The sequence below is a fragment of the Crocuta crocuta genome, unplaced genomic scaffold (assembly GCF_008692635.1).
Source record: "Crocuta crocuta isolate KB4526 unplaced genomic scaffold, BGI_CrCroc_1.0 scaffold830, whole genome shotgun sequence".
Taxonomy (NCBI): Eukaryota; Metazoa; Chordata; class Mammalia; order Carnivora; family Hyaenidae; genus Crocuta; species Crocuta crocuta.
Window position 1 is genome coordinate 982,941 of NW_027531513.1, and position 16,366 is coordinate 999,306.

The window sequence follows — 16,366 nt, forward strand, 5'->3', positions numbered from 1 at the left end:
CCTCCCCCCCCCGCGCAAAATCACACTATCATAGCAATTGCAATTGCAACGCTTGATCTGCCAATGCTACATGTACCAAGAGTGAAATGTGCAACTCAGATTTAAGGCTAATAGTCTAGAACCTACTGTCATTACATTGGCAATTAGCAGACATAAAACATGTCACAGAATTTCATTAGTAATTTGGCTGTTAAAATGCTTCATGTTATCTCTCTCTCAAAAAGAAATAAATGCTAAAAACATTTTAAATGCTTAATGTTATTGTCATCCTTTTTGGTATGGCACAAAAGGCAATTTATGTTGCAAATATTACATACTGACATTATTTACTTATTTACTTTAGCACTGCTTGTTAGTTTTCAATCTTACTGATACTGTACCTGAAAGTTCGCTGCACAAATTCTCTATAGCTTCATATCAATGTTTCTTTTCCCAATTCATCCTTTGCCTCTATTTCTTTCACATGTAATAATGTTCAAAAATAATGTTTTGTGATACCAAGTAACTATACCATTCCATATTGTTACATAAAGAATTACTGTGACACTATTTAATAAATAAGGCCACCTTATCTGCAAGATCATACTTTTTCTCCAGCTCAGTACTCTGAAATTAAAGCTATTTCTCTCTCTTTTGTCATACTTAAGTATTATTTGTTATTTTCTTTATCCTAGCACTAGTTTTTACTCTAATGTCCATTCATAATGCTGCTCTTTTATTCTCTTATACTTCTTATACAAAATGCTTTGATATTTTTGCTTTTAAATTCAAACTTATTATTATAAGTAGATATAAAATCTCAATACTAAATTGTGTCTTTTAGAGTAATGATGCATGCATGCTTAAAACACATACTGTTTTATAATAAACTACCTTCCCATTATGGGAATCATTTCATGGTTCACACATTACTTATATTTGTTTCTGTCACTGAATACAGATAAGGAGAAAGAGAGACAGAGACAGAGAGAGTTCCAAGCAGGCTCCACATTATCAGCACAGAGCCTGAGGCAGGGCTTGAACTCACAAACTGTGAGATCATGACCTCAGCTGAAACGAGGAGTCGGATGCTTAACAGACTGAGACACCTAGGCACCCCTCATGGTGAAACTTTTAAGAAGAAGGTTTCCAGGAGAGCAGAGATGGGAAGATTCAGGAAAAGACATGGTAATAATAAGCAGAGTATCAAGATGCAGGGGAGGAACTATAAGCACCAACTGACACTAACCGTGCTAAGTTCTGACAAAACTTCCAGGAAAACAAGCCATAGATAGGTATTAGTGACCACGCAAGACGTAAAAGGAAGCAGCTGCCTTTGAAAAGATACCCCTCAGGGCAGGAAGTAAGATGCTTGGTTATGAAAAAACAAGTAAAGGACTTACTGAAGAAGAAATTATTTTTTTTATGCTTATTTATTTATTTTTGTGAGGAAGAGAGCACAGCAGGGGAGGGGCAGAGAGAGAAAGAGGGAGACACAGGATCTGAAACAGGCTCCAGGATCTAAGCTGTCAGCACAGAGCCCAATGCAGGGCTTGAACCCACGAACTATAAGATTATGACCCGAGCTAAAGTTGGATGCTTAACTGACTGAGTCACGCAGGAGCCAGAAGAAGAAATTACTGAAGAAATATCGTTTTCTCCCATACCATTTACCAAACATTTTCTAAGGCAGTCAAAAATTCAGCCAGAAAAATTTCAAAAAGATAACTGATTTTGAACGTTTAAAGGTCCCTGAAATCGCAGATTCTAGTAAAAGCCTAAACAGCCTCCTGTTTTAAGAAGACCTAGTCAATACAGTCCATGCCATATTTCCTCCAGCAGAAACACTCAAAAGGAACCTTTACAACAAAGCTTTCATGCTTAATTTCTGGTTCTCATAATAAAAATATATATAAATGATGTACCATTTAGTTTCATGATGAATTGTGTGTGTGTGTGTGTGTGTGTGTGTGTGTGTGTGTGTTATGGTTGAAATGGGTTTCCTTGTTTTAACCCATGAAATCTTTAGAAAAGAAATGATTTGTTATTTCTATTTGTGACCTCTGTCCAAAAATCAATTAGGGCCTAAGTTCAAGATCACCGATAATCATTTTTCTTTAAAATTTCTTTTCATTTACATCATTTCACTACTAAATTATGACCTGAAAATCTTTTAAAGTCTACCATCTGTGCTCATTTTTCAGAAAATTCTATGTAACAAAGACTGCTGACTTCAGTGAAGCCTGAAAAATGACCATGGATTAAATGAAGTGAAAGGGGGAGACTACAAGAAGTCGTGAAATAATGAAAACATGCCTAGAGTTGAGAGACAAACCATAGAAATAAAATTTTGAAGACTTAATTTATAAAAAGGAGGAAAATAATACAAGTGTACAAAATGGTATTCTTCAGGAAATGAGTACATATGTGTATGATAAACATAGAGGAAAATTAAATTGAAGAAAACTGTAGAAATTTTCCTAAAAACAAACCTCAATCACAAAGAGTTTAAGAGTACTTTAAGCCAAACATGCTAAGATTGGTAAGAGAGCTAGATCAAATCTAAAATCACTATTAAGTAACCAAAAAGGACAGATCATCGTTATTATACTCCATAAATTCAGAATAACATACAGAACATACCAAAATCAGAGATCTGGAAGAGCCAGGATGTGTGTACAAGAAGGCAGAATTAGCCAGAGGTTCATAATCCTAGTACGTCTAAATCAAGGAGTCGTGCATTGAATAACTTACATTCCATGAACAGTCACTGAAACTAACACTTCTTTAACTGAGATGTGGGTGCCCTCTGGAATATGCCAACCTCCCCTTCTTGAGGCATTCATTTTACTTGCAGTATTAAAACACATGTGGATATATAATAAAGAATGCCAAATGTGCATTACTTTCAAAGACAAAATCCAAGATTTCAAACAAAAATCTGCTGCTTTTGGCCAGCATGGTAATATTAGTGATCAGATATCCTGGTGGGAATTTCTTAAGTGAAACTTCAGATATAGTTTAAAGAAGTCAATAAATTGTTTTAGGAGTTACATTACATAGTAATGAGCACATTGAAATGTGTATTTGTTTGCTTATCTCATATAACCCAATTATTTATCAACTATGACCAAATTCTAAAAGGCCCCAAGTGCTCCCAAAGAAGTACTCGGAAAGGAAAGACTTACTTAGGAAACCAATTTAATCCCAGGTGCTCTGTCTTGGAATATAATATTCTTTCCACCATGTCATAAAGTGGTCTCCAAGGTAACTCCAAATCATCTCTTGAAAGAAGTTCCTTTTTCCTAATTAAAAAAAAAAGTAAACAAATATGCATCTATTGACATGCAGTTGTTTGTATATTACCCCTACCACACAAGGATGACAGTTGTTAGATGTTGCTATCATCCTGCTGGGCCCTGCACTTTCCCATCCGTGGCCAATTCATCAGTAGAATGCAGTAGTAAGAACAATGCACCAGATTCTTACTGCTGCTCACATCTTAAAGAGCACCAGGTAAAAAGGGGCATTTACACTTGTGCCACCATTAGTGCCAATGAATTTCTTATTTTCCCATGTTATCGATGGAGTACTTAATGTTTCCAGCATTGTTCTGGGTTTCTAGGAATAAGTAAAGAACAAATGATCCATGTTTTCTCAAGGATCTTAGAACATATATAGCTTAAACTTATGATAAAATTTTCTGCAATCTTTTTGTTAAATAGCAACTTGGGACTTGGGTCTTCTTATCAAAGAATACTTAGCTCTCATTCCCTAAGATCTTGAAGAAACAAACGAAAAAAGGTTAGCAGAAATCATAGGAAATTTACTTACTTTAACAAATTGATCAAGAGACGGGCAAATCCCTGCATCATGCTGATTTCCAGTTTTGGAATTGATACCAGCTCATACAATAACTTGATAAAAAGAACATGATCTTCTTTGCTAAATTTTCTTCCATAAAGTCGAATATATCTGCAATAGAAAAACCAATATAGCCTTTAAAAATAAGTATGGTGACACATCCATATTCACTGTAGCATTATTCATAATAGTCAAAGTGTAGAAGTAATGTAAATGTCCACTGATGGATGAATTAATAAAGATAATGTAGAATACACATGCACGCACGCATCACCCTCTCCCCCGCCACACAACAGAATGTTATAAAGCCCTTTAAAAAGAGATTCTGTCATATGCCACAAGGATGAACCCTGAGGACAGTATGTTAACTAAATTAGCCAATCATAAAAGACAAACACTGCATGAATCCAAAAATCCGTGGTATCTAAAACAATCAAACTCACTGAAACAAATAGAATGGTAGTTGCCAGGGGCAATTGGTGGCGGGGCACACGGGGAAACAGGGAGTTATTCAGTGAGTACAGGGTTTCAGTCATGCATGATGAAAAAGTTCTGGAGGTCTACTGTACAACAATGCACATGTAGTTAACAATACTGTACTATATACTTAAAAACTGTTAAGAGGATACATTTATCTCTTTTTGCCACAATAAGAAAAATATGTGGGGCGCTTGGGTGGCTCAGCCAGTTAAGCATCCGGACTTTGACTCAGTGCATGATCTCACTGGTTCAAGCCTTGCATTGGGCTATGCACTGACAGTGCAAACCTGCTTAAGATTTCTCTTTCCCTCTCTCTGCTCCTGACTCAGGCTTTCTCTCGCTCTCAAATAAACTTAAAAAAAAAAATATATATATATATAAATATAAATATATATATGTATGTATGTGTGTACGTATGTATGTATGTATTGTGACATCTCAATTTCTTTTTTTAAATAATTTTTGACGTTTCTTTTTTCTTTTTTTTTTTTACATTTATTTATTTTTGAGAGACAGAGTGAGATACAGTGCAAGTGAGGGAGAGGCAGAGAGAGGAGGAGACACAGAATCAGAAGCAGGCTCCAGGCTCTGAGTTGTCAGCACAGAGCCCGATGTAGGACTCAAACCCACGCACCTTGAGATCACGACCTGAGCCAAAGTTGGACACTTAACCAACCGAGTCACCCAGGCGCTCCATGACATCTCAATTTCAAACGTCCTTGAGATTAAGCATTTTATACTTACTATTATGTAGGAAGAATTCTGTTATTTTAATTAAGAGACTACCAAATAATAATTAACAAAAGGCTTATAATGATAACTGAATTCTCATCAACATTCAATGACCAATTAAAAACACTGCTGTCTTATTGCTGTTTGGTCCTAAGTAACCTTGAAAGGAGTTTCTCTGTCCCCTTCCATTTATTAAGCAAGGGCTCATTCAAAAGAATCTTTTGTTTGTAATTCCTAAAACTACTTAAAAACAGCATATCACAATATAAAAAATAAAATAGAACAAGAGTACAGATACAGAAGTTTACTGTTTAACCACAGAATCTTTTAAGAATGCATAACGGTTTGCTTATAATCCTGTAACAACACAGCAAGTCACATAACTTATACTATGTGTTCCTGAGTTAACTCATAATTATAATAAAATTAAGTTACTACCAAAAATAATACATATTTTATCTCAAAGTTATACATTTTTCAGTTTTATTAACTTTAGGGAACCAAAGTCATCAAAAGCATCGACTACAAGCAAATTTAAGGCAAAAGTGTCCGAAAAAACAAGAATGACTACAGAGTATTTTAAGAATGCCTAAGTAACAAAAACTTAAGTAATCAAAAATTTACTTAGAACAAATTACTAGACACTTAAATATCATAAAATCCTTTGAGGACAATCACTTCACAAATACATAAACGAACAGAAAAAAATGGCATTAATACTCCTTATATGATCCTTAGCACTTCCTTGATAGCTAAGATCAAATTGAACTTATGCTTAACTTCTAACATTAGGATATCCAGGAAAGGAAAAATAAGATAAAAATAAAGAGGGAGGAAAACCGTAAGAGACTCTTAAATACAGAGAACTAAGGGCTGCTAGAGGGGAGGGGAGTGGGTTGATGGGCTAACTGGATGATAGGTACTAAAGAGGGCACTTGGGATGAGCACTGAGCCTTATGCGTAAGTGACGAATCACAATCCTTCTCCTGAAATCATTATTACACTATATGTTAACTAACTTGGATTTAAATAAAATTTAAAATATAAAATAAAATAAGGATATCTAACTGCTTTTCTCTTCCAGAAATTACTGAAAATTCTTGGTCCACTAAAAACACACTTTTTCATTTTCTCACACTGTGTATTTATTTATTCATTCAGCTCTTTTCTGTTGTTTTAAGGTATAATCCCATGATTTCACCTTAGTACTCTGTTGACCAGATAGTATGGGATGCAGAGCAATGAGACCTGAGGTACTGTTCTGCCTCTGCCAGTAATTACTGTGCAAGTCTCTTAACCACACTGGATTGGTAAAGCAAACAGATCAGTGAAGGCAATATATAAAAACCCTAAGCCCAGGGCTACCTGAGGGACTTCAAAGCTGCTGAATAAACGTGGTACAGCCTCCTGCAGCCTCCCTCAATTTCACTCTAAATTTTGGAGTGAAAGGTAGAATCAATTAAATGCTACTTTTGCATGAAAGCTGTTATTTCTAAACTATATTCCTAAAAAAGTGCACACATATGACCCAGCAATAGCACTGCTAGGAATTTACCCAAGGGATACAGGAGTGCTGATGCATAGGGGCACATGTACCCCAATGTTCATAGCAGCACTCTCAACAATAGCCAAAACATGGAAAGAGCCTAAGTGCCCATCAACGGACGAATGGATCAAGAAGATGTAGTTTATCTATACAATGGAATACTGCATGGCAATGAGAAAGAATGAAATCTGGCCATGTGTAGAAACATGGATGGAACTCGAGGGTGTTATGCTGAGCGAAATAAGTCAGGCAGAGAAGGACAAACACCATATGTTTGCATGTATAGGAGGATTAGGAGGAGCTTAACGGAGGACCATGGGGGAGAAGGGAAAAAAAAGCTGGGGAGCGGGAGGGAACCAAACCATGAGAGACTCTTGAATGCTGAGAACAAACTGAGGGCTGATGGGGGTGGGTCAGAGAGGAAGGAGGGTGATGGGATGGAGGAGGGCACTTGTGGGGATGAGCACCAGGTGTTACAAGGAAACTAACTTGACAATAAACTATCTAAGGAAAAAAAATAAAAAAATAAAACAGTGCACACAGAAGAGTTCAAAGACGTCCCTTGCTTTCAATTCAGACGTCCCTACTTCAGGTCTGGTCAGGACGCGAGATACCCCTGGGGTTTTGCGCTCACTCACCTCCGTGGCTAGGATACTTCTGTTGAAAAATGGGAAATACTGCCCCTTTAAGTCATTGAAAGACGTGAGCTACAGCCCACTGCCTTTCCTGCAGTAGAAAGACAACTATGTGCTTAACGTTAGGAACACAAAATTCAGAGCCCCAAATTTAATACGATGAGAAGAGATGAACAGGGGGATTCCTAGAGGAGGCAGAACTGCTGACAATACGAGAGATGTTAGAGGATTACTCAGAAAGAAACCTTTTATTTTCCCTGTCAACCAGGAAATAGTTCTTGTCAACCAGAAAATGGTTCTTGTCTCAGCATTTTTCAAAATGCAGTCTAAGAAAATTTCTTCTAAAAAGCATAAGAAGTACTTTAAGAAAATTAATAATTGGTCTTTATTAAAATTGAGAAATTCTATTCACAATAAAACACTATTAAAAGTGAAAAGCCCAATGAGATACTTGGAATACATACATTTGACAAAGTACTCATATCCAAATTACATAAGAACTCCTTCAAATCAGTAAGAAAAAGATACAACCCAATAGAAAAGGCAGAAGGCTCAAGTAGGCAATTCTCAGAAGACAACATCCAGATGACTAATAAGCCAATGTAAAGGTACTCAACACTCTTACTCCTCAGTAAAAGCTAATTAAAACCACAGTAAGGTACCACTCTACACCCTCCAGACTGGCTAAAATTAAAAAGCCTAATAATATTTGATTTGGGTGAGAATGTAGAACAACCGGACCTTTCATATGTTACTGGTGGGTGTATAAAGTGGTACAGCGACTCCAGAAAAAGTGCCTGACATCACTTAGCAAATGTTTATTAGACATTAGACTGTTTATGTTTAAAATATATATTCCTGACTTCCATCTTAAATCTAGACCATTAAAAATACAGGAGTGTGAAATGCAATAAAACTGTAAGAAAAAATAAGAAAGAAAACAACAAAAGAAGAAAGTAAGGCGGTTTTTCTGTATATTTGTTCAAAAATCCTACTTTAGACCATATTAAGAGATAGTCTATTCTTTTTCCAATTAATTTTCACATTAAATTTTGGAACTAAAAATTACTATTAGATGTCTCAAAATAGTTGAAAACCTTGGTAACAGTCAAGATTAATATTTTGAACAGAATATTTCTTAAACTATCCAGAATATACAGATGACAAGTCATTATGTTCTACCCTCCCACAGTGGGGGGAAAAACAGTTAAAGATAATACAAAAGTACTTAAATTTTTTTTTAATTTTTAGAGAGCAGGGAAGAGGGGCAGAGGGAGAGGGAGGGAGGGAGAGAGAGGGAGAGAGAGGGAGAGAGAGAGAGAGGGAGAGGGAGGGAGAGGGAGAGAGGGAGAGAGAGAATCTTAAGCTGGCTCCATGCTTGGCACAGAGCCTGACATGGGGCTCGATCCCAGGACCCTGGAATTGTGACCTGAGCCAAAATCAAGAGTCAGCTGCTCAACAGACTAAGCTACTTAGGTACCTCAAAAACATACTGTTTAACTGCTTCCTCCTCACCATCTTATAGCGTATTAATCAAATGCTTTAATTTTTAATCTCAAGTAAAGACAACAGCATACCAGGAAGAGTAATTAATAAAGCATTCAATACTATCAAAGTTTTTTCTACTATACATCCTGAACATAATTTAAATATAAAATTATACATTATCGAAATGCACTAAAATTCAGAGCCTGCTAGAAGCTAAAAATACTGGTGTTCAATACAAGCTTTGTCATTCACTAGTTATTTTTCTTCAAGGCAATCACTGGGTTTCTAAGGTTCTAACTACATCCATCTATCAAGTGAAATTAACATCATTTCAGAGCAACTAAGACTATTTGTAATTATGAAACATGTAAGACATTTAGCAATGACATTTAACTTTAAATAAATGCTATTTCACATAGTCCTCCTCAAAAGGCAAAATATGGAATTTTAGCTTAAAAATTTAAAAGCCAGAGTTTAAGTATGTTCATTTAGAACACTTAGACGTATTTATGGATCACTTTTTAAAAATCCTACATCTAGCAATATAACCTAAGTAAAAATCCAGAATATCACAGTCCAAATACCAAAGTTTTTCTATGTACACTTGCAATAATCTTCCTGGAAAAAAAAAAGAGGAAAACTAGAAATCCAATGTAAGAGAATAGTCTGTTAAACTGTGGTTTATTCCTTTAGATATAATGCCATCATTTAAAACTATGTTTTTAAAGGACTTTAGTGGATATGAAATGAAACGTCATATAAAAAAGGATACAAAATATATACAAATACAGCTAGAAAAAAATATAGAATCATGCATTAAGATGAAAAGATAAACACTATCACATGTTACCTCCGAATAGTACAACTGAGTAATTTTCATGTTCTTCTATATACCTTTGTTTATTCAAACTTTATAAAATAAAAAGGCATTATTTTTATAATTAACATGTCAAAACATTTCATATCAAATTTCTACTGTAAAATACAATGTTTAAAATCTGGTCATCAATATTTCTGCATTTCTATGTTTCTCTTAATAAAAACAGCCCTCTTATCAAAGACTTACTATTAAAGTACTACTTAAAAATTTTTTCTAGTGTTTATTTATTTTTGAGAGAGACAGAGTACAAGCCGGAGAGGGTCAGAGAGAGAGGGAGACACAGAATCTGAAGCAGACTCCAGGCTCTGAGCGGTCAGCACAGAGCCTGATGTGGGGCTCAAACTCACAAATGGTGAGACCATGACCTGAGCCGATGTAGGATGCCTAACTGACTAAGCCACCCAGGTGCCCCTTAAAAGTCCTATTTAAAAGAGAACAGGAGTCAAGTTGTATGGTTCTCAACAGCCAAAAAGTGACACCAGAGAGCATGAATCACGGTAATTAACTGCCATGGATTTTTAAATACACTGAGTTTATAATGACACTAAATAATACAAATACAAACGAAAGAAAACCCAAAGAATCTGAAGAATGCTAGGGAACAAAATTATTATCTTAAAAACTGGTAAATAAAGAGAATCAATGTCACATTTCCTGGCTCCTACAGGAATCGCACCTCAGGGTAAACAATAGTTCAGGAGGAAAAGTTCTTTAGAGAACTTCAGCTAAGAAGCATTTTGTAATTTCTAAAGAATGTAGGATGGCTACTAATATTGCAAAAAGAGAACCAGGGATTATTCATCTCCTGATAAAAGTATACAGTACACCTACCACTTAGTCTTAAAAAGGAAAATAAACTTTAAGTGCTGAAGAGCAGCGACAAAATCAATGACTGTATGTTTTTAACATTTCACATAACTTAAAGACACAAATAAAAATTGTGATGTTACAGAAACTATGCCCTCTTTTCACTATCTGTGCAACACCTATAAAACTGGTCATAAACTAGGCCACAAAGAAAAACTCACTTAATTCTAACATGGACATTATTCTGGCCAAATAGTCTGATTATAATAAAATATAAATTAGAAAATACTAGCAAAGTGTTTGACACCAAATTATTTATTTTTTAAAAAAGGGCTTTTTTAATGTTTTATTTATTTCTGAGAGAAACAAAGAGAGACAGCATGAGCAGGGAAGGGTCAGAGAGAGAGGGAGACAAAGAATCTGAAACAGGCTCCAGGCTCTGAGCTGTCAGCACAGAGCCCAACCCGGGGCTCGAACCCACAAACGGTGAGGTCATGACCTGAGCCTAAGTCAGACGCTTAACCGACTGAGCCACTCAGGCGCCCCAACACCAAATTATTTAAAAACACAGTCTTAATTGTTAGTATCAGACTTAAGGCTTTCTCCATGAGGCACTTCCTTCAAAAGCAAAAAACAAACAAAAACAGCCTTTTATTTATTTATTTTGCAAAAACAAACTTTAAAGGTCTAAAACATTTAAAACCAGACAGATTCAGGGCAATAATGACTAATCTTACTGTTATTATTTTGCATTATTCTGAATCTAGAGGTTGAAAAGTAAACTCAGAAACACACGTAGGGGCAACTGTTTCAGGAAAGGTAGAAGAGGTTGTTGTTAAGGCTAGGATTTTCCCTAAGACATCCAAAACTAGCAACAGTAAAACCACTTTTACACTACATAAGAAAATCCACGGAATACGTTTTTTAAAATCGGCAGCCTTCTTGTATGGCACCCAAATTAAAAATAGTGATGAATGAAGGAAAACTGTTCCATTCTCATAATATCAAAAAAAAATTCATTAGAAATTTCTCTAAAAGAAATGTGCAGGAATTATATTCTAAAACAATAAAACCACACTAAAATGTAAAGTATCTGAATAAATGGTGAGATGTAAGAATTTCCTAAACTATAGCTCGATACCTGACGGGTAGGACTAACTAACACGTACATTTTAAGGCAAATAAAATAACCATGATTGTTGAAATACCTGAAAAACTCTTCCCTCTAACCAGAAAAGAAAACAAAAAACCCCAACCTCCGTCCCCACTTTACTGTCCTGTTTCTAAGATACCACCAAATTGAAAAAATAAAAAGTAAAAGAGGCAAAATTTGCAGAGAAAGCTAGAGGATCAGGAATTTATTTACTCTAACTTTATTCCAGGACTAATTCTTTCATCATTACACATAATACTAAAAATGCAGATATAGCTTCTCACTGCTAGGAACAGGAGTGAACAGATAAAATGAAGGGTTTTCTCATAAATCCACCTCTCCTCCTCTTTTCACTCAACTACCCATGTATTCAAAAAGCATTTCTGGAGCAAAAGACATGCACAGGACAAGAATATGATTCAAATACTTTGTTCCTTTACACCACAAACTCACAATCTGATGTGAGGAAACACATTGGAAAACTAAATATACAGAAGGGGGATAGATGAAGTACTATGAGAGTTTTGTGATTCTTTTTTTTTTTTTTAAACAAAACCAGGTTTTATCATATGTAAATGACCATGGAAGATTAGAAAGCTGTCATCACTCTAAGCAAGCCAGGGTGAAGAAAATCTGAGCATTTGGGGAAAGAGGCAGGAAGAGGCACCAGAGATGGCTCTCAGGAGACTACAGAGCAAGAACAGCATACTTTTGTGGCAAAAAAAGACATGACCGAGAGAATGTTCCTTATTCTCCCATTTCACTTCCAAAGAGGTCAAGCTGAGGATCAAGAAAAAGGATACACTATCAGAAACAAGTAACAATAAAGGATATCAATTCCAAGTGTCTGCTGATAAGGAAGAAAGGCAAATTAGGTGTCATCTAAAGTGGAGAATATCTTAACAGTTTCCATGCCCTCGATAGCTTTGCAATTCCCAACATTTTATCTACTCTGAAGAGACAGAATAGTTATTGATTTCAACACAGTAGCCAAGCCACCAGGAGCTGCATGATTTTACAACTTTGCAGAGAATTCAAACTGCTCTAGGTCAGTCCCTTGGGCAAGTCACTTAATTTGTGTATTTGTAAAATCTGGGTTTACTCACAAGGCTATGGTGATGGGTAATTGATTAATGTACAAGAAGTCATTCTCACTTAAATGATCTACAATGGGGACTGGGTACCAGTTGTTCTTCTGTTTCCCAGAAGTTTCAGTAGAGAACCACTGCACCTTAGCAGACTGACTGGAGCACAATATATGGTTTACAATATATTTAAGTCATTAAAAATATAATACTAATATAATTTGTTTCAATTACTATTTCTTTAATTATGAGGCTAAATAAATCTTAGGATATTTGTTTACTACATAATTATTCATATTCCTAGACGTTTATCTATTAAGACTTCTCTTTCATGAAGTCCTCCATCATTCGCAACCAAAAGTGGTATCTCTGTTCTCTGTCCCTTAATAGCTTGTACCAAATGTATTTTCCACATTCCATTTCTTACTGTAATTATATATCTTTCTTAATTCATTACTGCATTTCTTTTTTTTTTAATTTTTTAATGTTTTATTTATTTCTGAGACACAGAGAAAGAGCAGGGAAGGGTCAGAAAGAGAGGGAGACACAGGATCTGAAACAGGCTCCAGACTTTGAGTTGGCTGTCAGCACAGAGCCCGACACGGGGCTCAAACCCACGAACCGCGAGATCATGACCTGAGCTGAAGTCAGATGCTTAACCGACTGAGCCACCCTGGCGCCCCTCATTATTGTATTGCTTTAGATGACTGAAGATAAGGGTGGCCGGGACCATGCTTCTCTCAATACAGCATATATAACCTTCAACTCTAACCAAAGAATAAAAAAGACGGACATTATTTCTTCTAATGACCAAATGTATGAATATATCTTGAGAAATATACTGGCTTAAGTAATTAAAAACAGCTCACTAGAGCTAATTCTATTTTTAAAAAGAAAAAAAAAACTTCAAACAATAAATATTTTACCAAGTTAAATTGACTTTAAAACACTGAGTAGGTTTCCTAAACACGCTAAAAAACAGGTCTATTATCTTTACGAAGTATAGTACTTCTGATGGATGGAAGTCTTTAAGTGGACAAGAAAAGCCAAAATATATACTTCTCTTTATCCTCATCTATACGATATACTAAACAATACTCACTGCAGCTTCATCATATTGTATTTCAGAGTTACATTCTTTATGATACATTAAAACTGACAACTTCTAGAATAATATAGTCATTCACTATTAATATCTAATAACGATGCCTCTATTCTTTTCCCAGATGCTTCTCTCAGGAGGCATGGATGAGAGGCATTCATCTGTTCAAATGCCTTACTGAACAACACTTAAGAGCCAGACGTGGCAACAGGGAATGGAAACATTAAAGTAACAAATGGTCCTGTAGCATACAGCCTAGAAGGAGACAGATAACTGACTGTTCGAATATGATGCTCTGAACACAGACTTTAACAGTTATAATGATTAATTTGCTCTTATCTCTCTTCCCCCACATTAAGTGGCTTTCTCAATATTCTTCCTTACCTAACCAAATCCCACCTCAATGCTCAGGTGCACTTCCCCTTTCCGAGGTACACAGCCTGGGGGGTTTCCTTCCTCTAGGACACATGGTTGAAGCAAGAGCCCTGTGGTCATCAGGCAAATCAGCCAATATATTACATGACTAAGCCTCATTTCTTCAAAGGTAAAACTGGGATATAATTCAGAGTTGTTTGTGAAAATTAAATGAAAAAAATGAATGTAAAGTCATTAGCATAGTGTTGGCATGTTCTGAGGCCTCAACATATGATAGGTAGTATCTACACCTCTCATTCAACAATCTATTAATTAATGCTCTATTGTAAATCCCTCAGTTTACTAATTTTTGAACTGGTGCAACTTTTCATTTTCACCCTTTATACCTCTATAGCTCAAGGGGTGGGTGTTGATTATATGACCCGGATCACAGAAAGAAACCTGTAAATCAGTAGCTTTCATATTTGGAGGGCCACAATCGACCATTATATATAACACAGGATACTTATAAACATATATATAACAATTTAGGCCATGAATATTCTGAATTTACTCTAATAATTCTAATGCAGTTCATTAGCAAAGAAACAAATACCCTAAAACAAATTAAAAAAAAAAAAACTGGTCAAGACCTAAATTGGTTTCACAACCCTGTGGTCATAAACCACAAGTGAAAAATTCTCTATAAGCATTAATAAATCAAAATAAAGATTTAAAAAACTGTGATACCATACAAACTACAAAAAAACCCACAATAATGAAAATATGTTAAGATACTTGTTTATTTAGTTATAATTTAAAAAGAAAAATCACATTTTAAGTCATTCCTGAATTTGTTAAATAACTTTTTTCCTGCCATACACAAAATAGGGACCTCTGTTTGGTATATGTTGACAGAAATTTGACACTATCTTATTTATTGGGATCTCTGAAAGAAACCCACCTTCCCTCAGAAGAGAAACCATCCTGACTAAACTCTTCAGGAATCTGAGGCACCTGGGTGGCTAAGTCAGCGGAGCAATCGACTCTTGATTTCGGCTCAGGTCACAATCCCAGGGTCATGGGATTGAACCCCACACTGGGCTCTGTGCTGAGTGTGGAACTAAGATTCTCTCTCTCTCCCCCTCAGCCCCTCTCCCCCACTTGTGCACTCTCTCTAAAAAAATTAGAATTAAAAAAAAAACACAACTCTTCAGGAATCAGCCCAAAATATAAACGCTCAACTGTAAAAGCTTGCATTCATAAAATTTCTTACTCTAAAAACTTCACTCCATTCTTGGCTTAAAAAAAAAATTTGTCAGGGGGCACCTAGGTGGCTCAGTCCGTTGGGCCCATACCCTGCTCACGTGTGCGCGTGCTCTCTCTTTCTCTCTCAAAACTCAATAAACATTAAAAACATTTTTTAAAAGAAATTTGTCAGAAAACAAGATGGAACATCCACATTTAAAGGCCCAAAGATTACTGTAAAAACATTCGATTTAGAGTGTCTACCATTAGGAGACTATAAACCATTTTTTAAATAAAATTTTTAATGTTTATTTTTTTCAGAGAGAGAGAGACAGAGAGAGACAGAGAGCGAGCGAATGAGTGGAAAAAGGGCAGAGAGAAAGGGTAACACAGAATCGAAAGCAGGCTCCAGGCTCTGAGCTGTCAGCACAGAGCCTGATACGGGGCTAGAACTCTTGAATGTGAGATCATGACTTGAGCCAAAGTCACTTAACTGACTGAGCCACCGAGGCACCCCTAGACCAAATTTTAAGAATTATTAAGTAATTTCTGCCTTATTTGAATTACAGTACTATTCTCAAACCCATTTCATAGCTGCAATGTTGTTAGTTTTTTCTTGGAAAGGGAAAAACCCTTTACTATATTTTAATTTTTTTAAGTGTTTATTTTTTTTTTAGTAATCTCTATCCCCAATGTGGGGCTCAAACTCACAACCCTGAGATTAGAGTGGCATGCTCTTGCAACTGACCCAGCCAGAGGCCTCTTTACTATATTTTTAGACTCTAAAATTTAGGGTCTTGAATTTTTTTTTTATATAACCTATTGTCAAATTGGCTAATATGTATTTTTTAATGTGTATTTATTTATTTTGAAAGAGAGAGTATGAGCAGAGGTGGGGCAGAGACAGGAGGAGAGAATCCTAAAACAGCTCCTTGCTGTCAGTCCAAAGCTCAACATGAGTGAGATTCAATCTCACAAACTGTGAGATCATGACCTCAGCTAAAACCAAGAAT

General features: G+C 35.8%; 1 protein-coding gene across 1 annotated transcript in view; it reads right to left on the bottom strand.

The window, feature by feature from the left end:
• Window positions 1-16,366, bottom strand: part of PSME4 (proteasome activator subunit 4) — a 112,749-nt gene that overhangs the window by 76,002 nt on the left and 20,381 nt on the right. Inside the window, exons 3-4 of the mRNA XM_077772383.1 lie at window positions 3,814-3,954; window positions 3,168-3,284 (exon numbers count right to left, since the gene is read on the bottom strand). Of these exons, the coding sequence (XP_077628509.1) occupies window positions 3,168-3,284; window positions 3,814-3,954 (258 nt within the window). The remainder of the gene's footprint in view (window positions 1-3,167; window positions 3,285-3,813; window positions 3,955-16,366) is intronic.